The sequence below is a fragment of the Protopterus annectens genome, chromosome 4.part0 (genome assembly GCF_019279795.1).
Source record: "Protopterus annectens isolate FY-2018-M chromosome 4.part0, PAN1.0, whole genome shotgun sequence".
NCBI lineage: Eukaryota > Metazoa > Chordata > Ceratodontiformes > Protopteridae > Protopterus > Protopterus annectens.
The window spans coordinates 886,558,282-886,585,201 of record NC_056733.1 but is presented as its reverse complement, the minus strand read 5'-3'; the positions used below and the strand labels follow the sequence as shown (position 1 = coordinate 886,585,201).

The window sequence follows — 26,920 nt, the reverse complement described above, 5'->3', positions numbered from 1 at the left end:
AAAAGTTGACATTCCCTCCTTTCGAGCCAGCAGCAACAGCAGAATTACAGTACTTATCATGGAAAACTGCTTTCCTGCTTGCAGTCACTTCAGCAAGAAGGGTTTCTGAACTACAGGCATTAATGGCAGTACAGCCCTTCCTTATCTTCCATCAAGATAGAGTGTCCATGAGAACTAATCCTACTTTTATGCCAAAGGTGGTCTCCAGGGTATCTTTAAACCAAGCTATCCACCTGCCTACATTCTTCCCCAACCCACAGAACAGGGGAGAAAGACTATTACATACCATGGATGTACATAGACACTTGCGCTACTACCTGGACAGGACCAAGAGCAATAGAAAAACTGACCAGCTACTGGTAGCATATGCAACAGGAATGGAAGGAAAAGCAATTTCAAAACAGACAATCTCTAAGTGGATAGGAAATTGCATTAGATTTTGTTACTCTTACCATGGGAAGAGAACTCCAGAAAACATCAGACCTCACTCCACAAGGGCTACAGCCACTACTACAGCTTTTTTACGAGGAGTGGCTACCAAAGACATTTTAGAGGCTGCTACTTGGAGCTCCGTGCATACATTTGCCAAGCATTATAATCTACCCTTATACTCCAGATCCCGAGCAGGTTTTGCCACTGCTGTTTTGCAAGGGATCTTAACTACACCATAATCTTATTACTCCTCCTCCCCCAGTTTGGCTATGGTATTCTACCCATTTGTAAGGACTGCAGATGCATCCTTGAAGGACATAGTACAGTTTTGTACCTACCATAAATGTAGATGTCCGAGAGGTATGCATCTGCAGTCAGGATTACCCTCCCTCCTTCCCCTCTGAGGTACTCCTAGGGTATTTGCCTATCTCCTAGCTAGCTGGGGGAATCTATTATGGTGTATTTGTTTGTATATATGTATATACATGTTTATTTTTATTTGCTCTCTTATTTGGAAACTTTTGCAATTATCCAAATTTAGCCTTCCTAGAGGGCACCTGGCATCTGGGGCAAGAAACACTGAGGAAAATGGCGTCGGCTGATACCTTTATACCCGAAGAACTGCAGCTATGACGTCGGGTGAAGTGCGACATCAGCCGAGGCCAGACCCAGACTTTGGAATCCGGCCGACCGAAGGGCTGCCTGACGACAGGACAACCCATTTGTAAGGACTGCAGATGCATACCTCTCGGACATCTACATTTATGGTAGGTACAAAACTGTACTTTCTCTCTGCTCTATCTGCAACAAGAGTATCTAAGTTGCAAGCTGTCTTTGTGAGTGAAACATATCTGGTCTTCCAAAGGGATGGGGTGTCATTAAAAAAAAATCTCTCATTCATGCCCATGGTGATTTCAGAGTATACTTGAATCAGATCATCACTTTCCAAGTGTTCTGTCCTGATCCTCAGAACCAGAGAGAGAGAGGATTTTGCATACTGTGGACCTGCGTGGTCAGATCAGGTACTAACTTGACAGAACCATATTCTTTAGAAAAGCTGATCAGCCATTTATTTCTTAATGATGGGACTAAAAAAGGACAACCTGTGTCAAAATAGAAATCTTACATTGGCAACTGGAAAGGATTTCCTAGTTGGTGCCTTGTCAGTTATGTACCACTCGTGCTTAAATATTTGTGCAAGTTACTTTCCTCTGGCCTTTCTTATTCCTTTATCAAGGTTTATGTAGCATTTATTTTAGCAAGGCTGTGCATGGATCCTCCCATTTTGTCTCTTTTTGATAAAACTATTTCTAAAGGGGGGGGGGTTGCATCTTAGGTCACCTTGAAAACAGGAGGCTCCTTCTTGATATCTTCACTTTGTGCTGGAAAAGTTAACAGTGTCCCCCTTGGAACTGACTCATCAAGCTGATTTAAGGATCAGTCAGTGGGCAGGAACAGCAGCTGTTATTGTTACTTTTTAGGCACTTTTTTCCCAGGACGTGCAGCAGTTATTAGAGGAGGCAGGAAAGCATGCTACTAGAAAATCATATATGTACAAGTGGAAAATATTTTCTAGTTGGTGCCACTCACAGAATCACAACACTTTTCAGGTCTGCTGGCCATTTCTGCTTGCTTGCCCTTAGATCCTACCTGTTTAACAATGCTCATGTTAAAACAGTTTTTAAAAGGATTTTAACATATTTACCCACCTAGGAAACAGGCGGCTTCTTCTTGGGACCCCAGTTTGTGCTTAAGAAGCTTCCTCTGTCTCCATTTGAACCTGCTAATTAGGCTGACTTAAGGTCTGTAACTTGTAAGGCTGTTTTATGTATTGCTCCAATATCTGCTAGGCAAGTATCTGATTTGCAAGCACTCACGGTGAGTTAACCCAATCTCATTTTTAACAAAGAGAGGGTTTCTTTGAGAACAAATCCTACATTTATGCCTAAAGTCATCTCAGAGTTTGCTTTACATCAGACTGTTCCTGAACCAAACAACATGAAAGAACTCTTTACTCTCTGGATGTACACAGGCAACTTAGATACTGCCTAGACAAAATCTGACCTTTCAGGAAAACTGAGTGACTATTTCATTTCCTATGAAGGTAAAGCGGGAAGGACAACTAGTGACAAAGTTGACTATTTTTAGATGGTTGTTTCATGCTATTGATGTTTGTTATATTTATCATAGTAAGCCACTTCCAGGCTAGGTTACAGCTCATTCAACAAGGACATTGACTTCTTTAATGGCTTGGACTCTAGAGGCAGAAGGTTGGTCCCCTGTAGTTACTTTTACAAAGCACTGCAAACCAGATTCTGTTTTCATGTCTAGAACAGGCTATTCCAGGATCATTCTCCAGGGTCTCCTGGATTCTTAGTTATTGGCCTCCTCCCTTTTTTCCTACTCCATTCTAGGCTCTGGTAGTCTCCCCAAATACAAAAAAGGCAATGGATACTAGAATGAGCACGACCAGCTCTTCATACTAAAAAAGACACACTGATTTGTTTAGTTAAGCGCTTTCGGAGAGCAGAATATCCCTCCTTCTTCAGACAAAAGTTGAACACTAGTATAATATGAGCTTAAATACAGCAGTCAATAGGCCAATTACTGACAATTAGCCAAACACAATCCAAATCAATTTTAAAGGGAACCTAACATAAAAACCAAATACACAAGCAAAAGTGCAAAGTCTAATTAAACACTTAAAATCAAATAATCTAATCACACAGCACAAAAAACATGGTATGCTACAGCTTATTCTTTAAAACATGTCTAAACAAAAAAATCCCAAATATATCAATTGATTAAAAAATAATAAATAAAACATTAAAGATGTTCTGCCAAAAATGTTTTAACTTAAACATAAGTTACCTTCTCATGGTAAGATGTTTAAGAATACAACTAATGGAAACTGTTTCGTTCAAACCAGGAAACAAATGGGCAGCAGTTCTTAGCTGCCAAAACAGTTCTTCCATTTCTAAACGAACTTGGCACGGGCCTCCCCTTATACCAATATCTGTATGGTAAAGAATACTAAATTTAAAAGAGTGGCCTGGGTTTGTCGTAATGTGTCTAGCTAGAGCATTAGTAAGATCTTTCCTGCTATAAGCATAGAAATGCTCATAAATACGCTGCTTCAATTTTCTCTCAGTTTTTCCTATATAAAAAGCTGTGCACTTGTCACAGCTAGCAGCATAAACAACACCCCTAGTGTCACAATTAAATTTACCCTTGATGCTAAAAGTTGTGTCATTAATTCTAATTTTTGGTTCCACCATAATGTGTTTACACTGATTACAGGACCCACATCTGGCCATTCCTGTGTTTCTAACTTGTTTGTTAGGATGTTTAACCTCAAGTAGAGATTTAAGATTTTGACCACGCCTATATGTGATATGGGGTTTTACTCCAAACATACTACACAGAACCCTGTCCTCAAGAATAAGAGACCAGTTTTTATGTAAAAGATCTCTTATTTGAATATAATCAACACTAAATGTACACAAAAACTAGTCCTAAAAGTTTGTTTATCTGGCAAATGCTTGGAAGCAGTTGCCTCATCTAAGCTCAATGGGTTCTGTCCATTAAGGTTACCCAAAATTGGTTTAAAGTAACCCGTTTGACGTTTGTGAATGACTTCAGAAGTAATGTCATCAATCAACCTATATGGGTAACCTCTGTTGGTAAACATAGATGCTAGATAATCACATTCCTTGATGAAATCACCATTGTCAGAAATCATCCTGGCCATTCTAACCATTTGTCCCTTTACAACCGCTTTTTTTCTGGTGAAAGGGATGACAGCTGGTAAAGTGGAGGAAGTTGTTGGAGTAAGTAGGTTTCCTATATATAACACTTTCTCCCCAAATAGTTTAGGCTACTGCAGCAGTGATCTGAGTATTAAGTAGAGTATTGCAGCATAAGTAGACCTAACATAACTGTTGCAGTAGCCGTCTCTTCTTCCTGTCATCCTCTTTTCTGCTGCTTTTCTCTAGTGTTGCCAGGGTGTAGTTGTTTTCACTCTTTTGTATATAGTTCATTTTGTTCCATAGCAAAAGTATTCAAGGCTTTTGCCTCCTACCTAAGCAAAAAATGCTCTGAAGCTTTCTGTTGCTCCAGTTGCCTTTTATATGGAGCTGCTCTAGCACTCCTGGCATTTGGAGCATCCGGAGAATGTCCAAATTGCTGGGAAGGTGGCTGGAGCAAGGGGTAAGACCCACAAAGCTTAGGCTACTGCAACAATGGTCCATTAGAACATTTACTGATATGGTAAGTTTAAAACAACTAGACTCTGTTTTTGCAACTGTGAAGTATGTAGAATTGCATGTATATATTAATGGTTTGCTGTTCATTAAAACATGCTTTTAATGTATGAAAGACTTTCTGTAGATCTCCTATGTGATCATCTCCACTGCCTAGGTTTGGTCCTTCTTGATCTATCATCATCTTTCAGTTTGGTGTACCATACCATTCTGTTGGATTATTTGGAGCATTACTGTAGTATCTTTGATGTCATTCTGGAATGGTTTGCATTCCTAGTTGGGAATCCCTAATGAGCTTAGCCATTTGTGGTGAGACTCTGGTAGTAGGTTGTAGGCCATTTTCTTGCTGTTCCCGCAGGGTGGCCTACCCTATCCCCCTACCCTGCAGTGGCTGTTCTGAGTCCACTATGGCTGCCCTCCAAGGGTTCCCTTCAGCTCACAGTGTAATTGCACACAGCAGTGGGGGCTCAGTAGACAGGGGCTTCATGAGGGTAGACACCTAGTGCTCCCACTAGGTGTCACCCATGTGATGAGCCAGAACCACCTCCCTCCCCCAAGATGGGTGAGCAGACCGTTGCTTCTCACTCCCATAAGCCCTTGCCAACTCTAATAGTTACCCAAGCCACTATTCGAAAGCAGGGCACCTACTACGACTATAGGGCTTTGTCCCTGTACAGCACAGAGCAAGCTCCATTCTTAGCCCTGTGTTGTTGCTCACCATTTACTTATTGCCACTGCATCACATTTTTCATTTCAGAGGTTTGCAATAACATTGCTATGCTAATGATGCAGTTTTATCTCTTTACAAAGATAGAGCCTGCTGGAGGTTCTTTACAAAGACATACATCTAGAACATTTCTCCCCAGGCCTCCACTAAAAATTGGCTTCATTTCAAGTCGGAGTTTCCCAGTAAACAAATGTTAAATAAATAAATAAATGTCTTTCCCCTCAGGATTCTCAGTAATGTAACAAATGATCTGGTACTTATCTGCATCTGGATGGTTATTATTAGGCTTAAGTCTGTGACCTTGATGGTCCATACAGCACTTAGGGACTCTTCTTTTCCTGCCTTGTTTCCTGATGATCTTTATTTGGGAGACAAGCTCTTATTTGTTTCTGAGATGTGCAGTCTTGGTGTGATTGTTGATGACAGACTAATATTGAAGGGCTGTACTTCTGCTGTGGTCAAGCCATCTTGTTTTGCTCCATGGAGTATCATTCTTATCAAGCACTGTATTCCAACCTGCGACCTCCCTTTGGTGATGCATGTTTTGATCTCGTCCTTTTTCGACCACTGCAGTGCATTTTATATAGGCCTTCTTGAGTCTGAAGTTGCCCATTTGCAGCTGGTGCCCCTCCACAGATCAGTTATCTAACTGGGTTTCTAGGTACCATCATATCACTCTGATCCTGTGGAGTCTGCACTGGCTGCCAGTTAAGCAGTGGATTACTTACAAGATCCTCATTTTAATATAGCTAGCTGTCCATGATATAGGCCCACCCTACTTACGTGATCATAGGAAGTTACTAGGCTAATAGCCCCAGGGCCTTTACAAGCCTAGCCAAGTTCTACCCTTATTTCCATGATCAACACCTATTGCCCCTGTCCAAGAGGGCACAAGTGGAACCCCTAGGGTGAATTTACGGTTATCCATCCAGTCGTTCAGATTGCATTTGAAGAGAGCCAGTGAGGTACTCTGTTTGACATGATGTAGGAGTCTGTTCCAAAAGTGTGGTACCTCTGGGAGAGAAATTTGTTGCCTCCTGCAGGTTCTATTAATGTCACATACCAGGTTAAGGTCTTTAGAGTGAATAACCTGTGTACTGTTTGATTTGCTGATATACAGCATTTCCAATAAAGCAGGGTCAGAGACTGCATTATATATGCAAGGCAGAGATTGCCTCTGAGTAGTCTGTATGAAACAGAATAAAGTGACAGTGATTTTAGATGATCCAAATAGGACAGATGGTGAAGACCTTGAATATTCCTTGTGAGGAACCTTTGTGGTCACTCCAGTTGCTGCAGGTGCTTGGAAAGGTACGTACCAAAAGGGGTGTTGTACTCAATTATTGGCCTGATGAGGGAAGAGTACAGGGAGGTTATAACAACTTTTTTCAGGAGGCAATGCCTTTACTTATGAGATGAGCAATATAGAATGCCCTTCTTACCATTGTGGAGACATGCTGGTCAAAGGTAAGGTTGCTGTCAACCTGTGTGCCCAGGTCTCTCACCACTGAGTGCGTACTTGGGATGTTGCTATTGATGTGATTGTTTGCAGGAACATGGCACTTACCAAAAGGAATGATAATACATTTTTTTGCATTGAGTTTAAGGCCATGACTTTGGCACCAATCATTTGTTTGTGTAAGACCCTCTTGTAGGAAGTTGACATAATTTGGAGATTCTGTGACAGCTCCCAGTTTGCAGTCATCAGCAAACTGCCAACCACAGACCTTTAGTTTTTGCTTGTACTTCAGAGAAATAGATTCCAAACAGTAGAGGTCCCAGGACTGATCCCTGTGGAATACCACTGGTTACAGGTCTGCTGTTGGAGGTGGAGTCTCCTATTTTGACTGTATGGGTTCTATGAGTGAGCCAGTTAGTGACCCATTTAATGATATAAGGGTTAATACCTAGCTGGGTGAGTTTGTCAACGATGACTGAGTGGGGTATAGTGTCAAATGCCGTGGCTAAATCTGGGTAGGCTATATCCACATATTTCCCCTTGTCCAGGGCCTTGGTGACTGTCTCGAAGAAGTCTACCAGTTTTAACAGGCATGCTGTCCCTTTGACAAATCCAAACTGAGTAGGGTCAAGTATTTGGAGATTACCTATATCTTTGTTGATAAGTTCCATGATGATTCGCTCCATAGCCTTGCAGATGAGGCTATAGTCAGGCTAATAGGTCTGTAGTTCCCAAGGTCAGTGGAAGCACCAACTTTGTGCAAGGGAATAACAGTGTTCATTTTCCATTCAGGTGGGGTGAAGATGATGCTTTGACTATGATTGAAAAGAGTACCCAATGGTTCACTACCACAAAAAGAAAGAAGCCAGTGATTACCTTTATATTTTATTAAAATTCCAGTCCTGTATTGATCCAAAATGCAGTCCCACAGCACAGGTAAAATTAACACACCTGGATCCAATAAAATCTAGTCAGCAGCATACATACTGCATGAAAACAAACTTCTCTAGTGCCTCGGCTCTTCAGCCTTTACAGACTATATCTCTACTCATACGTCCCATCTTTAAATAGTGTAATCGCAAACAATTAGCCAATCACAAATTCTGAATTAATTAAAGGAAACACTTCCAGTGACATTCTTTATTCATTCCATTTGGAATTAGTGTTAAATTTCAGAATTAAAATAGATTCCAGTTTTCAAAGTTGCTTTTTGATATCAAAATTGTACATTTGTTGCACTTGCCCTAAAATTGTAGCCTGCAAACCTTGTATATTTCCATTGTGACATTCCTTAGTATGTAATGCAACAGGGCTTTCTTAACATCCCTAACATGTTCCTTTAATCTTTGTTTAAAACTTCTCTTATTTCTCCTATATATACTTTACCACAGGAACATTTCAAACCATATACTATGCCTACACTGTCACACGAAAACCTTCCTTTACATGTAAAATGTTTTCCATTGATTTTATCAAAACTTTTTACAATGTATTGACAACAATTACACTTTCCACAAGGGAATGTGCCTGTTGCATCTACTACCATGCTGCTGTTAACTTTCAGGCAACTGAAACTTGCCATGCACTAAAAAGTCTCTTATACTTATACCTTTCGAATAAGAGTACATAGGATACTCATTAACTTTTATATTAAGAAATTTGCTTATTTCCAAAATGCTCCAGTGGTATTTTACCAAATGTACTAAAACTTCTGTAAACACCGTCTATTTAGTCACAAAACATAATCTCTGTTTATCCTGTTTATGCACTCTCCCTTGCATACTCTACATCCTTCCAGTGTTATTTTGTTGCATAACCATCGTTCTGCTTTTTTCCACCACTGTTTCATTGTAACCTCTATTTACAAACATATGCACTGTTTTATCTATTTCCTTGTCACAAACTTTTTTATCACTACATATTCTTTTTATTCTAAGAAGTTCTCCATAAGGAATAGATTTAGTAGTATGGGGGGATGGCAGCTCTCCCCATGCAGTATATGGCCACTCTCTTCAAACTTTCTATGTATGCTCGTTTGTATTCTACCTTCACTAATACCGTGCAAAGCTATATCAAGAAAGTTTACTTTTTCGCCTTTCTGTATTCCATCAAACTTAATATTATAGGGATTTATTTGAACCGTTTGCACAAACGTGTTTACTTCTTCCCATCCCTCTTCACAAATAAATATTAAATCGCCTATGAACCTATAATATTGTATAACATATTTCCTAAAAAAACTCATTACTGTATACATATTTATTTTCAAACATGTCCATGAAAAGAATTGCATACATGGGGGCAAAACCTGCCCCCCATGGCTGTTCCATGGAGCTGTTTGTAAAGTTCCCCATTAAATTTAAAAATATTGTTGTTTAAACAAAAATGTACCAGTTCAATAATAAATGTGTTTTAGGTATATCTGTTAAAAAGAACAATATAGCTTCCAAACCATGTATTTGTTCAATATTTGTATATAGACTAGTAACATCCATAACAATGAAAAACATGCCCTTTTTCCACTTAATATTTCTAATTTTATTTAAAAAATCAAAAGAATCTTTAATATACAAAGTTAATTTCTCAATCTCTTCTTTCAAGTAAGAATGTAAAAAAGGGCCAAATTATGTGTGAAATAACTACATGCAGAGACAATTGGACGTCCCGGTGGATCCACTAAACTTTTGTGTATTTTTGGTACACAAAAGAAATATGCCATGGCATTGTCCTTAACTGCAATTTTTTATAAACATCTTCCTGTGAAAAATATTTCAGTCTTAACCCTTTCATTAGCAGTTCTTTATATTTAACCACTGCTTCTTGATAACATTCCAATCCCACCAAAGCATAATCTTTGGCATCTCTTAGGTAAGCATAACACATGTTCAAATACCGTTTGTAGTGAAGCACCACTAACTTACCCACTTTGACAGACGGTTTAAACACTAGTTCTCTATTTTCACTTAACCTTTGTAAACTTTTTCATTCATCTCTATCTAAATTATATTTAACATAATTTCTATTTTTGTTAATTCTTTCAAGCTCTTTATCTATTGAAAATTGTAAGGCAGAAGAAAATTGCTGAATATTATCATCCCTACACATAGGACTAAAGTCACTTTTATACATCACATTTTCAGTGTCTAACTTACAGTAAGCATCTGTTTCTAAATCAGGAACACAAGAATGGAAACCCATTTCATTTAAATCATCTTCACTATCTGTATTATTTCCATAAGTGACATTTGAATCCTGTGCAAAGAAAGATTTCAAATATAATTTTCTAACAAATTTAAACACTTCAGTTTTCAATTCATATCCCCTCGGAAAAGCCGTAGCGATGAACTTTAAACCTCTGTTTAATACCAAAATGACAGTATCTGACAAAATACATCCAGATAAATTGATTACGTAGTTATTATTCACAACATTTAATTCAGTACCACTTACAATATTCCCAGTAACTGTCCTGTCCATGTTCATAGTTTCTAGACCTCTTTTTGCCATAATTCCTCCCTGGCTCACGAAAATTCTTAACCATGTAGCCTGGATTAACTGGTTCTGGACGTCCCAGAAATGTATTTTCTTCATCACTATTATCATTAGCGAATGAAGACTCACTGCCCGCTGATGAAACACAACCGTTACTTGCTGGAATCTTACTCTCTGACAGTTTTTGGACTGATTGGTTGAGACATTGAATGCAGACTTCCATACATAGGTTCATAGGTAGGTACTAGGCTATTGGCCCTAGGGCCTATATAAGCCTAGCCAAATGTACCCTGGCTTTCGCCACCCAAGAAAATTATTTTCCTGTGCCACTGTCGAGCAGAGCCACAGAAGTGATCCCCGGGGTGAATTTCCTATCTCCCATCCAATCATCAAGATTTTTCTTGAAGAGTGCTAATGAGGAGCTTTGTTTGTTATAGATAGGTAGTTTGTTCCAGAGTATGGGAAGTCTCTGGGACAGGAATCTATCCCTCCAGCATGTTCTATTTATTGTGGTGACAAGGTTTTACACATACACATAGTCTCGAATGTCTCTCTGTAATTTATCCTTCTTACGAACGATAAGTTCTTTTTCATATCCAACTAGTCTCTCATTCATTCCAGCCAAAAAATTCTCTAAAACTGTGTTATTAGATTGTTGAATGATGTTCTGACACACCACCTTCATTTCCATCGCTAACCTCCTTCTTTTAAAGTCGTCTCTCTCAATAAGGATTTTGACCCACACTACGATTTTGATATCAAAAAGCAACTTTGGAAACTGGAATCTATTTTAATTCTGAAATTTAACACTTTAATTCCAAATGGAATGAATAAAGAATGTCATTGGAAGTGTTTCCTTTAATTAATTCAGAATTTGTGATTGGTTAATTGTTTGTGATTATACTATTTAAAGATGGGATGTATGAGTAGGGATATAGTCTGTAAAGGCTGAAGAGCCGAGGTGCTAGAGAAGTTTGCTTTTATGCAGTATGTATGCTGTTGACTAGATTTTATTGGATCCAGGTGTGTGTTTATTTTACCTGTGCTATGGGACTGCATTTTGGATCAATTACTGGACTGGAATTTTAATAAAATATAAAGGTAATCACTGGGGTCTTTCTTTTTGTGGTGGTGAACTGCATAGTTTCCATTTCGTGGTGGAGTACCCAATGGTGTTACTAATTCTTGTTGGAGCCCATGTAAGACATAGCCTGGGATGTTATCAGGTCCTATAGATGCTGTGTATTTGGCCTTAGAGAGGGCATTTATGACCTGCTCTTTAGACATACAAGGTAGGAGACAGGCGGTAGGGATGTCATGGGGTACGTGTGGCGGGGACATGTGAATGAAGTTTTCACAGAATCTGTTGCCCAACAGGTTAGCTATGTCCACAGGCTCAGTATATATGTGTCATTATTAACTACCATTTTAGCAAAATCTGGGTGTTTCCTTTTTTTACAGCTGTAACTAAAGAACATCTTGTGGTTATCTTTAGTTGAGGAAGCTACTTTGGATTCATAGTTTGCTTTGGAGGACTTCATTTGCTTGTTTAAGCTGAGGAGGGAGTGTTTCCAGTTTAGGGCTTGCTCCCTCTTATTCCTAGGTAGCAATTTCTTCCTCTTATTGTAAAGCCTGTTAATGGTAGCTGTCCACCAGGCAGATTTGCTCTGCCTTGAGGAGCTTGTTTTTGGTCTGATCAGGTACAGCTGAGTCAATGCAGTTATACAGGTGTTTGTATAAAGCATTTGTGTAGAATTTGGCATAGTTGCCAGTTCCATCTCAGGGAGGAGGTGCAGTGAAGCTATTTATACCATCCTGTAAGAGGTTATAATCTGCTTTGGAGAAGTTTTTTGGTTTAGTTGCTGCTGGGGCAGGTGTGCTACTTACTTTGAATGAGACTGATTTGTGGTCAAATCTCACCACGGAAGACCTCATAGTGGGGGTGCAGCAGTGGTCCCCTATATTGGTAAGCACCAGATCCAGGATGTTGACACCTCTTGTGGGAGTGTCAAACAGCTGGTCCAGGGCATTGCAGTTAATGAAGTCGAGGAACCTTTGGGCAAGTGAGTTTGAGCAGGAGTAATTTACCCAGTCGATGGATGGGTCAATTACTCGTGCTGCTATCTTTATGTATATTTACAGCCCTTGCCATACACTTTGCTGCAGTAAAGTGGGTCTCTTAATCTGTTCCATCATACAGTCTGGTTTTCAAATATTTAATCATCAGGGGCCTCTTCTATGTAACTTGCTTCTTAGTTGGCTTTGTGGTTCTCTCATTTTAATTGCCTTTAAGTATGGATTAAAAACACATCTGTTTGAATTGGTCTACACTTGACAAGCTTTGTTTTAATCTACTTTTGAATACATTCACAATTTTATATTTTATGAATGTTAGTAAACAGTATGTTTATTTATATACTTTATTATTGTATTTGTGTATCACTTGTCATAAACTTGAACTTGTTTTTGACAGAAGTACAAGAAATTAATTTCTTTTATTTTGAGACTAAATTATGAGTTGAAACTAAAGTGGCACTTAAATGACAGAAACTAAACTAGAGCTGACCAAAATTATTATTGTAGAATGAGCAGAAGTTTAATGTTCTGACATAGGGTAGTTTCATTTGTAACACATTGTGTTCCACAGGTTTTTGCCCATGCTGGAGCAGTGGTAGATGGGAAAATATACATCAGCTGTGGTCGACGTAATGAAGATTATCTGAAGGAGTTGCATTGCTATGACCCACTCACTGACTGCTGGGAGAATAAAGCAGATAGCCTTGTGGAGCGGGCTTGGCACTGTATGGCCACAGTGAACAGCAACCTGTACGTTATCGGTGGTAGTAACAACAGTGCTGGATACAGAAGGGATGTGCTACAGGTGAGAGCAGCAGACAAACTGAACTTGTTAAAAGAGAGAAGTAAAAGATTCAAAGAAACTTTATTGTCATTTAGGAAACACAAGTGCCACCTAAACGAAATTTCGAGTGTCAGCTCTTTTACAAGAGAAAACAAACACAAAAAAACAGACATGATAGGTATTAAAGAGTAAACAATAATTATAGTACAAAACTAAATATCTACGTAGCTGTCGCACATGCTTGTTCACTGTGTTACATTGGACAACACTGACTACTAGATAATTAACACATGAAAAGAAAAGTACACTATACACAGGAGGTGAGATTGGGTGATATTGCACATAAGGAAGTGACCGGAATTGCACTTAAATGAGAATATATTAATTTTAGTATGCAATAAATAGAATTACTGTGTAGAAAAAGAATGAGAACGTAACAATTTATTATAGTTTTGATACATCCAGATTTATGTCTGCATTAATGAGTCTTATTGCAGTTGGATAAAAACCGTTCATGAATCTGGTGGTCCTGCAAAGGATACTCCGTAACCTACCAGAAGCAAGTTTAGTGAACCAGCCACACGCTGGATGAAAAATGTCACTCAGTATTTTGTGGGACCTCTTTTTACATCTCAGTTCAAAGAGGTAAGGTAAAATGTATAAGAACCAAACATTCTTCTTGGTTGTAGTACTAAATCTCATAGATTTGTAGGCTGTTACTAAGCTTACAGCCAAAGAGACCATCTAGAAGCTTAGCCACATCACCCAATACTGGTGGGAAACTAATGGTAACCCCATTAAGTAGATTTTCCCTAGACCTCTTTTGCTTGTAGGCAAAAGTGAGTTGCACAGGGTTATTCAGAACTGAAATATAGTAATATCCTGACTCTGTGATGCAGAGAAATGGACACTTGGGGTTTGATTACTGGCCCTGGCACTGGAGAAGCCAGGCAGGAAGGGGAGGAGTTTTTTTTGTGATCCCCATGCTTCATAACTATGGCATACCCCAGTGCCCCTGTCCATCACCAGGTATACCAACGTCTTCTTCAACCCCCCCCCCCCCCGGGCTATCTCTAAATTTTTGCTGGGGCTGGCACAGAACCCAAGAGTGCCCGGGTTGTGTTATACCATCAGCAGCTTCTGCCGGTGGTTATTCACTTTAGTGACCTACCCCATTTTTTCTCAATCCCTGCAATCCTTGATAGAGATAAGGGTGTGCATGCAATGGGGAAATGCTGAAATGTCACCCCACTTACAAAGCAGATCAGCTAAGGTTCCCCATTTCCCTTCTTTGGAGCATGCCTGCCCCCTCTTATGTACCTGGTTTCCACCAGGGAACATGTGGGGAACTCCCGTGAAACTGCCCTTCCCCCTGGATGGTCACACCCATCCCTCCCTACCATTTCATTAGTCACCCAAGCCGCTAATCAGACTGAAGTTAAGCTGGTCTGTAGTCAGGGCTTTATCTCTCTCTCTCTACTCCACTGGAGTGGCATAGTGAAGGGGAGGAGTGAAGAGACATGACCTGCTCACCTCTTCCAGGTGAGGGAGTGTGCACATTTGAGGGCTCAATGACAATGTTATTTCCCTGGTGGAAACTGATGAGGTCACCTCTCATGCCTTAGTTGCAACACCCTTTTTGGAAGTGAGGGAACATCTGCCATCAGTCAGCTGCACTCTCCTTCCCTGACGACTGCTTAGGAGCATGTTGGTAGGAATTGGGAGTAATACAAGAAAAAACCCTCACATCTTCTCATTCCCTCTCTGAATGATAGCCCCACCTAGACCCTCATCCTAATGAATGACTGGGAGAAGGCTGGTGATCGACAAAAAGTGGGAGCAAACACAGAGCAAAAAAAAAAAGTGAAACATAGTAGCCTTTGAGACAGGTGCAAGTACCTCCTCCCACCAGCTATGTCAGTTCTGTAACATTTATTTGAATGTTTGTATTATTAGTTTCATAGGTAGGTACTAGGCTAGCTGCCCTTGTGGGCCATTGTATGCCTAGCCACTTTCTTTTTGTGCTTGAAATACCTTATCCAATTTGGTTATAGATTGTCTTTACCCATCCGATGATGAATAATTATATATCATATCTAATGAGAATAACTGAGATCATACCATAGATGATTTGAGGGGACTCATGCATGGGATGACGCATTTAGGAGCTGCCTCTGTCCATTAGTAGTGCATGGGGGAGTCTTGGGGTAAATTTTCTGTTTCACATCCAGAGATCTAAGTTGCGCTTGAGTATTGACAGTGATGAACTTTGTTTTATGTGGATGGGGAGTCTATTCCAGAGGTATACCTGTCCCTCCAAACCATTTTGTTAATGTTACAGAAGAGGTTTAGGTCCCTAGACTTAGTATTTCTAATGTCATTTGACTTGCTGAAGTGCAGTAAATCCATCAGTAAAGGGTCAGAGGATTGCTTGTGAGCCAGACACAGGTCATCTCTTAGCTGTGTGTAGAATACTGAGTTTAGTGACAGGGTTTTAAGTTGGTCCATGTAGGGCTTGTTGTTTAGGCCTTGTATCCTTTTAGTAAGGTATCTCTGTGGACATTCCAGTTGCTGCATGTGTAAGTACAGTTACATTTCTAAGTGGACATTATATTTAGTGATTGGCCTAATTAGGGAAACAGTGACTTTCCTAGATCTATACACAATCCCTTTGTTTCTAAGCTGTTGGCAAACGTTAGATCATTGTCCACATAAGTTCCCAAATTCCAAACAGCTGGGTCAACTCCTAGGGGTGTATTGGCAGTGTGGTAATTCCCTGGAGTAGATGATTTCCCAAAGGACATTATAATGCATTTTTTAAGCTTTAGTTTCCGTCAGTGATTTTGGCACCCTTTATTTATTTGGGACAAGCCTTCTTGCAAGAGGGCTGAGTCATTTAGGGATTCAATAACTGCTGCTAACTTGCAAATGTAGTCAGCCAGAGCCATTTGGTGTTGGCTTTTACTTCAGAAAAATGGATGCCAAGCAGAAGAGGTCCCAGCACAGAACACTGTTATTTTTTTACCCCGTCAGTCATACTTTTATCACTCACCAGTTTATAGTTATTGGTTACTTTTCTAAGTGCAGATAAAAGACTTGGGCTGTAGTGGCAGAATCTGTTAATTCTTGTAATTGTGGTAGGCATATGGCTCCATAAAGACCCATACACACAACATTTATTTTGTTCACGCCTGAACCAAAATATCTGAGTGTTAACACTGATGCACATTTAAACAGGCACCTAAGCTGTATTTGTTCCTAACAGAGAAATGCCTTATGTTACTTAAAAGGAAGTCAAGGAAAGAATATATGGCTGTACCTGAAAAAAAAGAAAACAGAAAACTTGAAGGAAGTTGTTCAGAAAAGACCCGACTGTGCCTCTGCTCCAGTCTGTCGGAGGCCTGAGAGTAAGGCAGTGCGTCTTCAACAGGTCCCCGCATGCACAAAGGACATTTGGTTGCTTTGATGCTATCAGCCTTCTGTAGACTTTATTGCCCTTGAAGTACACAGTTAAGTGGGCATCTTCTTTGGCACTGATGACTGTGCATGCATAGACATACCAGAGATTATACTGGAAGTGAAGATGTAGGAACCTTTGCTTTCTCAGGATGGTCAGCATTAGATCACTGTTGCAGCAGCATAAGCTGCTTAGGTTATATCGTGCCCAGGATATGACCACCGGCCAGCGTTCAAAGCTTCACTCCACCATCTAGGTGTCCTAACTGCCAGGGGCGTGAGCAGAGCCACATAAGGCAGTTTGGGTGCCAAAAGCTTGAGAGCTTTCTTGCTGCTGAAGTACATTCCCTCTGTAAACTTCATGGAACCTAGGGTTGACAAGCAATTCTTCAGACCTGGGCAGATACATACCTTTTTGGGGAAACTTTCCACATCTTCATTTTCTATGGGAAAAAAAATATGCTTTTTGTGTGGAAAAACTATATTTTTATGTTATGAAAAATATTTTTATTGACTGTCATAAACTGTAGGGGCGTTTTTTTCTTAGTGTATGCTTGTGTATCAGAATTCTTTAAAAATTGTTTTTTTTTTTCTTAATTTTTACATTTTCATGTTGAGCTAGAATGTTAGTGGTGGGATATTGTGTTTTTCTGGACTGTCATTTTTTTTAAATTTCAAAATCTTTATTTTTCTGTCAGTAGGTTTACCAGCTGTCACAGGCTCTGCTTCCACTCTTTCAGGCTTCTATTTCAACTGGACTATGAAGCAGTTGCCAGTTCCCTTGGTTGTTCTTCCTTGCCCACAAGAAAAATAAATAAAAAGCTGCTAGGGATTCTTTGGGAGTAAGGCAAGCTCCCTCAGTGCACAGCCACTGTTGGGTGACTGTACAATGGCCAGACTTGGCTTCTCAAACCACTCATCAGTGTGTCTCAGTCAATCTGGTGTAGTTCCTTGGGATGCCACCAAGGAGCGGGAGTTAGAGACACATTTTCTGCAACCGTAGGGTTGTCTTCACTGGGCAAGAGAGAACAAGCCTTGTCGGTCTTGGGGGAGGGAGCAAGAGAGGGTCTACTTCATAGCCGGGCTGGGATAGTGCAGCTGCCATGAGTTTGTATTTTTCCAAGGACTCTGCCAGGAAAAGCAACAAATTACAAATGTTACTTCGCTTGTTTTTTATCACTATGAAGAGGAAAGATTTGCTAAGGTATTCATTTCCTGATTTTAATTTTTCAAAGTCTGTTTCTTCACTTTTTATAGGAGAAAAAAAAAAGAGTTCCCTCACATTCTGACACTAATTATCAGTCTAAAGAACAGGAAATGGTGTGTGCGTGTGAGTGCGTGTGAGTGTGTGTGTGTTTGTGTGTGTGTGTGTTCATTGCTTTCTCCACATGCTGAAGAGTTTGAGGAAAGTGTTAATTTAGATTTCGTCCAGAAGAGCTGTCATTTTCTGAGGCCTTAGCTGAAATGAAAAGAGGTATTTCAGTCAGAATAGAATGAAACCCCTATTTTGCAGCAAAAGTGTTATAAGTTGTTGTAGTTGAGTATGCTACAGCTTGTTGCTGTCCCTCCTGATGTTCTTCGTGTTTCACTGTTGCAGTCATCACATTTGGGTTATCCCTGCCAGGGTAACCCTCGGCCGGCCCAAATACCAGAGGCTTAGTATTTCTGCGTCGGTTGCTGTTGCTTCAGTACTGACATCAGGTCGTCAGTAATATAAAGTAAGGCACCCATTGCCATTACATCAGTTTTTCTTGCCATGGAGCCCTAAGCAGAAGCAGTTTGCATGAGTGCCGGTCGTCCGCTACCTGAGTTTCGTCTACCAAATTCACGCTGAACTCTTCTAAAGCTAAGTACCCCGTTGGGGATCCTTTTTTTCCTGCACTAACCGATGTCAGAAAAAGCTAACAAATGTCTTACTTGTGGAAAGCAAATACCACACTGAGATTTTCATTCTTACTGCATCACTTTAGGCCCAGACCACAACATCCCCTGCTGTCGCTTCTGTGCTTTGTTCAATGCCAGAACTGTCCATCGTCAGACCCTTATTGTAGCTAGATATTTTCGCTTACAGTCCTCGAACTCCGATATGGCTTCGGTAAGCCATCCGGCAGCAGATTTCCAAAAAAGCGTAAAGATAAAGACAGACAGACTGCACAGGTCCAAACCTACCAATGACGCTCCCATTAAGCTAGTCATCAGTTCTCCTGTCCTCATTGATGTGCTTTCGCAACCTCTGCTGCTGCTGCTTCTGTGGATCCAGTATGACGCATGACTCTTCTTCGACTAAGGATCCTGCGGGTCGTCTTTACCTTGGATGGGTCCGGAGCTGCTGAGGAGGCACTGGCTTCCGAGGAAGTCCTTCGTACTACCGCTTCTCGGCACAAACTGACGACCTCTTTCGCATCTACCGTTCTTTCAAAAACAACCGAGTTTCCTAGGCCCAGGGTACGAACCACACCCAGGAAACCGACGACCCAATCTCAGACACCTGGTTCCTTGCCTCAGACCCAAATGCTTAAAATGGCACAAGACCTTATCATGCTGATCAAGGGAAACCAGACTACCCCCTCCAAAAGGAAAAGAGATCTGTCCCCTGTAGTTCTGTCTAAAGAAGAGTCAGACGACTCTGATGCATCTGAATATGAAGACATGCAACCCCTCTCTACTTATGAGGATTCTAATGCAGAGGATTCCATTCCTTCAGCCTCTCCCCCAGAGGATTTTTCCTTTGGGGAAGCCCTTCATACCTTAAGGGAGCATTTCCAATGGGAAAGTCAGGACTACCCTCAGTCTAAAAAGAGAATCAGGAATTTCTTAGATCTTCCGCAGTACAGACCCTTGGCCATCCCCCCAGTCCTGGATGTAATGGAAGATGTTTTCCTGGAATCCAGCTTGACTCCTGACACCATCCCTCTCCTGCACCCAGAAAACCAGACAGGTACTACAGAGTCCCTGACTCACACACATGTCTTTTTAAAAATCCTACTGCTGACCCCGAGGTAATTTCTCAAGGGCCTAAAGAGATTAAAGCAACCTCTGCTAAGAATCCCACCCCCTCAAACAGCGATTCCCGAGCACTAGACAGATGGGGTAAAAAAGTGTACACCTCAGCTATCCTTGGTATCAGGGCACTAAATTGTCAGTTCCATATGCTATAATTTCAGCAGCATACCCTGAAACTCTTCAAACAAAAAATGTCTTCCTTTCCTGCTTGTGCAGAATCTAAAGAGTTACAAGAGTTAATGCATTCTGACACCTTGCACTGTGGTTTTCACACCCTAGAAGCTTCTTGCAGAGTAACAGCCACTGGATCTGTCATTAGAAGGCATGACTGGCTTAAGGAACAGCCCTTGCCAGACCATTTCAAATCTAAATTGTTGGATGCCCCCTTGCACAAAGACAACTTATTTGGCACAAAGGCAGAAGAGGTCTTAAAAAAGATGGAAGAAAAAGCAAAATCTATGCAGACAGTTAAGGATTTTTTTACAGGTCCAGCCACCCAGGTTCAGCAGGCATTACCCCACCAAGCACTGGTCCTTTCCTGCTACCACTAAGCCAGTCCAGGCCAGACTCCAGGGAACTAGACCCCACCGACAACAGCCACAGGCAATACAGAGATCTAAGCAGTGGACTACCTCAATTTCAAAACCAGGGAGTTATGAAGCCACCCCCTTGTGGTAAGAACTCACAATGACTCTTTTATCCCAACCCCTCCCTCTGCCACCTTCACTTACCCCTAGGAGGAAAACTCTCCTTTCACGCAAGCACCTGGGCCACCATTACGAATGACCGCTGGGTTCTCAACATAGTGTCCCAGGGATACAGATTTTCTTTCCACACCCTTCCAACCCCAAAAGAGTTCCTAGATCTTTGAACAAACCAGTGGGCAGAGGCACAAAAGCAAGTCTTTTCCCTGCTCTCTATGAGGGCAATAGAGCACGTTCCTGCAGAACAGAGAGGCCAAGATTTCTATTCCAGACTTTTTCTAGTACCCAGAAAAGAGGGCACCATCTATCCATTCTAAACACCTTCCTTGTGATCCCAAAATTCAAAATGCTCTCTCTCCAGCAGCTGCTACCCATGCTCTCCAAGGATGCATGGCTAGCCACCCTAGATCTAAAGGCGGCCTGCCTCCACATTCCTACAGAAAATGTCTCCATTTCAGGGCAGGATCTCAACACTTTCAGTTCTCTGCACTTCCCTGTGGCTTATCCACTGCTCCCAGAGTTTTCACAAAATGTCTGGCTCCAGCCATTGCCTTTTGCAGACAAAGGAATATCCAGATTTACCCATACTTAGACGACTGCCTAATTCAGGCAGACAGCCAGGAATAGCTGCTGAAGCACCTGGCCTTTGTAAAGTCCCTTCTAACCTCCCTAGGGTATACTATCAATGAAAGTAAATCCAAACTGGTGCCCACCCAAAAAATTATATTCCTGGGAGCAGGCCTGGACACAGCATCCCAGATGGCTTTCCTTACAGAGGTTCATAGGTAGATACTAGGCTATCTGCTCAAGGGCATTTATAAGCCTAGCCAGAGTGTGTCAGCTTTCGCTGCCCCATTGATTAATTAACTGAGCCTCTGTCAAGAAGAGCCATTGAAGTGATCCCAGGGGTGTATTTTCTGTTACCCATCGACTCGTCAAGGTTTCTCTTGAAGAGTGTTAGTGAAGGGCTTTGCCTAATGTAGTTAGAAATTTTGTTCCAAAACACGGGGAGTCTCTGTGACAGGAATCTATCCCTCCAGCATGTTCTATTTATTGTTGTGGTGAGGTTTAGCTTACTAGAGTGTGTGGCTCACAGTGACTTGGGTTTCTTTAGGTGGAGCATGTCCATCAGTTCTGAGTTGGACATGGCTTTGTAAGTCAGGCAGAGATCACTTCTGAGTAAGCGATATGCCAATGAGTACTGCCGGAGTTTTTTCAGTCGGGCTGCATAGGACATATGTTTGAGTCCAGTAATCCTCTTGGTCAGGTACTTTTGTGGTCTTTCCAGCTGTTGGAAGTGTCTTGTGAGGAACATCCCAATTGGGGCATTGTACTCTATGATGGGTCTGATGAGTGACGAGTAGAGGGGCACTATAACCTCTTTATTTCTAGATGCGAACCCTTTAGTAATTAGATGGGCTACATAGAAGGATTTCCTAACTACTTTGGCTATATGATTGTCAAAGGAGAGATTACAATCTACCTGGGTCCCCAGATCTCTTATTACCTCTCTCTTGTATTAAGGGGGCTGCCACCTATGTGGTAATTCATCGGTGTTTTGTTTTTCCCAAACAGGATGACTATGCATTTTTTGGCATTTAGCTTGAGACCATAACTTTGACACCAGGTGTTTGTCTCAGTAAGGCCCTTTTAGAGAATGTCCATGTCAGCCAGAGAGTCAGTTATGGCTCCCAGTTTGCAGTCATCGGCGAACTTGGTTAGCCATAGTCCTCCTGTGTTTGCCTGTACTTCTGAGAAGTATATGCTGAATAGTAGGGGTCCCAGGACCGAGCCTTGTGGGACACCACTTGTGACAGGTTTAGAGTCGGACCTGGAGCCCGCTATTCTTACTGTGTGAGTTCTGTCTGTAAGCCAGTTGGAAACCCATCTCGTGATGTAGGGGTTTATGTTCAAGCTGGTGAGTTTTTCTACAATTCCTGAGTGGGGAATGATGTCAAAAGCCTTGGCGAGGTCAGTGTAGGCTGTGTGAACCACCTTCCCCTCATCTGTGGCCTTGGTGACTGTCTTGAAGAAGTCAACCAGGTTTAGTAGGCATGATCTGCCCTTAACAAAGCCGAACTGGGTCAGGTCAAGAGTTTGGAGGTTCCCAATGTCTTTGTTAATGAGTTCCATGATGATGCGCTCCATAGCCTTGCAGACCAGGCTAGTCAGGCTTATGGGGCGATAGTTACTAGGGTCAGTTGTGGCCCCTCCTTTGTGGAGCGGAGTAACCATTGCTGTGCACCATTCTGTGGGCACGTAGCCTGTGGAGAGGCTGAGGTTGAACAGTGTGTTTAGGTGTGGGGGGGGGGTTAGTTCGTTCTGTAGTTCGAGCAAGATGCAGCCTGGGACACCATCTGACCCCACTGACACTGTGCTTTTGGCTTTTGAAAGGGCTGTTTTCACCTGTGCGTCTGTGATTTCTGGGACACTACACTTTTCTGGTATTGTTGTGGGCCCTTTTGGGGGTGAGAGGGGGGTGAAGTTTGCACTGAATCTATCTGCCAAGATGTTGGCAATATCAGTAGGTTCAGTATATTTTGTGCTATTTTGCACTAGCTCAGAGCATATCTGCGAGTTGCCACTTAAATTCTTGACATAGCTAAAGAAGGCTTTGTGGTTATCTTTCGAATCCTTGGCTATTTTTCTTTCGAGGTTAGCCTTGGATGATTTTATGAGGGACCTTACTGATACTGATCAAGGATGTCTTTCCTTCCTGGGACTTGCTTTTTTTCTGAACTAGTTTCCTCCTTCTATTGTATAGCCTGTTTATAGCAGGGGTCCACCAGACTGGCTTCCTTCTCTTAGGGGAGTGAGTCTTGGTTTTGCTAGGGATGGCATGATCCATGTATCCTTGTAGGTGCTCATAGAGTGCATTTGTAAAGGTTCCTGTGTCTTGGACACTGTTATCCTTTAGCATGGGGGCTATGAAACTTGCCACTGTCTTAAGTAAGATGAAGTTTGCTATAGAAATGTTTTTCACTGTGGTTTCCTTGGTTGGGGGTGGTGGTGTGGTGTGGACATCCAGAGTGATTAGTTTATGGTCTGATCTAACCAGTGATGGGTTGACCTCCGGTGTGGAACACCTGTCGCCCATGTTGGTGATGACCAGGTCCAATATGTTTTCACCTCTGGTAGGGGTGTTTACCAGCTGATCCAGGGCATTTGAGTTGATAAATTCCATGAAGCACTGAACCTGAGAGTTTGTACTTGAGTAGTTTTCCCAGTTAACGGTAGAGTAATTGAAATTGCCCAATATCAGGGTGTTCGGTAGGACCTTCATGTTTTCCAGTGTCTCCAGAAAGGCGGAGTGGTGGTCCTGGGTCATGGAGGGTGATCTGTAGCAGGCCACAATTTGCATTGCAGATTTGCCCGATGTTAGTTGCACATGGATAATCTCAGAGGTATCATGCTGCGCCACTAACCTGGAGGTGTAGGCATCCTTGATGAATATGGATACACCCCCTTCTTTTGTGTTTCAGTCCATGTTCTGTGGCCGAAATGTGTGGTATGAGTTATAGCCCGGTAGTGCTGGAGTGCTGTGTGGAGCCTTGAACCAGGTTTCAGTTACTGCACAGATGTCGACGTTCTCCATACTGAGGGGTGCTTAGAGTACGTGCATTTTGAGATTTAAACTCCTGGCGTTGAGTAGCATAACCCACATTTTTTTATTTGTGCTGTTTACAGCGGTGAGTTTGACTTTTGAGCCTTGCCTAAAAAAGGTAGTATGGGGGCAGCAAGAGCCTTAGCCAGTATACGAAAGCCTAGGGGTGATGGGTGCAAGCCGTCTCTTGCGAAGCAACAAGGCTTGTCAAGCATGTTGTCCCAGGCTGACAGACACTGGATCCCCTTTGAATGACACCAGAAGCTTAGCCAGTTGTTGAAATTGATAATTTTTTCTTTATACTGCGGTATCATTCTTGGTGAGGGCAGGATGCTACTCAGGGTCAGGATCATACCCGCCTGGGCTACATGATCAGAGAGCTCTTCCATGTCTCTTTTCATGTAGTCCAGGGAGGTACGTCTCAGGTCATTCTTACACCAGAAAAACAAATTTTCCTGACAGCCTACTTCTCTCAACTAGCCACCAGACCCCAGCTGTCTGCAAGGAAAATCCTGCAGTCTCTGGGGTTCATGGCATCTTGCATACTACTCATTCCATATGCCAGATTGCATATAAGGAAACTTTACTGGTACCTATAAAGCCTTTGGTGTCAACACTGTCAAAACCTGGAGACTCTTATACTTATAATTCCTTACCTCAGATAAGATTTTCTTTGGTGGGCAACAGCATGCCACCGCAACAAAGGACTGCCTTTCTCACCACCCCACGCCACCCAGAGCATCACCACAGATGCATCAGACTATGCCTGCGGTGCACACCTGAACGGCAGCTGCATACAGGGCCAGTGGAGCCCACAGCAAATCCCTCTGCACATCAACCAAAAAGAGATGATGTCTGTCCAGCAAGCCTTGATACAGGGGCTCTTCTCATCAAAACAGACAACACCACTGTGATGTGGTATATCAACAAGCAGGGAAGAACTCAACCTACCCCTATGCAGGCTGGCCATGAACCTTTGGCACACAGCCTTTGCCATGCAACTCCACCTATTAGCACAATTCCTACCAGGTTCTCTCAACTCTCTGGCAGACCAATTAAGTAGAAATCTTATGGACCTCCTCGAGTGGCAGCTCAACAGAAGAACCTTCACCCTAATAACTCAGAAATGGGGCACCCCGAGGGTCAACCTCTTTGCCTCCCACACCAACCCTCAGCTCAGCAAATTCTGCACCAGGGAGCATCACCACATTGCTTGGAGAGTGGATGCCCTGTCCTTCCCCTGGGTTAATCTATCTTTCCTCCACTTCCTCTCATCCCCAGGGTGCTGCTCAAAATGTGGGAGGAAAAACCAAGGACAATTCTTATAGCTCCAGACTGGCCTCGCCAGCACTGGCACCCCTTGCTGCGCAGCCTGCCCCCACTGCCACCTTGACATCTTCCTCAGATTCCAAACCTCCTGACCCAGAGGGAAGGGGAATTCATGCATCCCCAGTTACAGACCCTCAGTTTGGCAGCTTGGCTTATTCCCTGAACCCCAATAAATCTGCCAGTGTCAGTAAACAGGTTCTAGATGTTATACATAAGGCCAGACGCCCTAGCACTAGAAAGTCTTATGCAGACAAATGGAAAAGGTTCTGCACTTGGATTCAGGCTAAGGGAGCCAATACGGCACAGCCCTCCCTCCCTCTTATCCTGGATTACTTAGCTGACCTGCTACACACTTACCTCTCTTTTTTCCCTCTATTAAAATTCATGCCTCTGCTATCTCTGCTCATTTTCCCATTGAGCAGCCACTTTTCTCACACCTGTGATCAAATAGTTCCTAAGAGGGGCTAACAACTTGAGGCCACCCAGAAGAGCACCATCCCCAGCTCGGGACCTTAACTTGTGTTGGAAAAGCTCACCCTGCCCCCCTTCAAACCAGCCTCCTCTGCATAGCTAAAATTTCTCTCCTGGAAGACATCTTTCCTTCTGGTCATCACTTCATCCAGAAGAGTCTCCGAGCTGCAAGCACTCATGGCTGTGGAACCCTTCTTCATCTTCCATGCTGACAGGGTATCCCTCAGGACTAACCAGTCCTTCTTGCCCAAGGTGGTGTCCAATGTGGCTCTCAACCAATCCATTCACTTGCCCACCTTTTTTCCTCATCCCCAGAACCAGGGGGAAAGGATTCTACACTATCTAGATGTGCACAGACAACTCAGATTCTATCTAGACAGGACTAAATCCTTCAGAAAGTCTGAACAATTGCTGGTTAGCATTGCTACCTGGGCAGAAGGCAAAGCCATCTCTAAACAAACCATTTCCAAATGGATAGCACACTGCATCCATTTCTGCTACAAACAACATGGAAAGCCTCCCCACAAGGGAATCAGGGCTTACTCCACCAGAGCAGCCTCTACCTCTGCAGCTTTCCTCAGAGGAGTCCCCACCAGGAAATCATGGAGGCTGCCACCTAGACATCTGTTCACACTTTTACCAAACACTACCACCTGTCTCTCTTCTCCAAATGCAGGGCAGGGTTTGCCACTGCAGTCTTGCAGGGCATCCTAGCCAGCCCCTAGTTTCCTTGACTGCCTCCACCCTTTTCCTCAGCTTTGGGAATCAACCCGAATGTGATAATTGCAACAGTGAAACACGAAGAATGTAGTACAGTTGTGTACACCTACCATAAATGTAGATGTTGGAGTGTATTCACTGTTGCAGTCCTGGTTTCCCTCCCTCCATCCCCCTTTTTTCTCTTCTCCTTCTTACAAGGGACTTATTGGTATTTACTTTCTACTGGTGGGGTTCTTCCACCAGAACCTGCCTCCTGCTTGGATGCTCCTGACAGGTTAGGGCAAGAAAAACTGATGTAATGGCATCGGCTGCCTTACTTTATACTACTGACGACCTGACGTCAGTCCTGGAGCGACAGCAACCGACGCATAAATACTAAGCTTCTGGTATTCGGGACGGCC

General features: G+C 42.3%; 1 protein-coding gene across 1 annotated transcript in view; it reads left to right on the top strand.

Annotated features, from left to right (window-relative positions):
- Positions 1-26,920, top strand: part of KLHL22 (kelch like family member 22) — a 1,250,694-nt gene that overhangs the window by 1,021,562 nt on the left and 202,212 nt on the right. Inside the window, exon 6 of the mRNA XM_044068844.1 lies at positions 13,020-13,253. Within this exon, the coding sequence (XP_043924779.1) occupies positions 13,020-13,253 (234 nt within the window). The remainder of the gene's footprint in view (positions 1-13,019; positions 13,254-26,920) is intronic.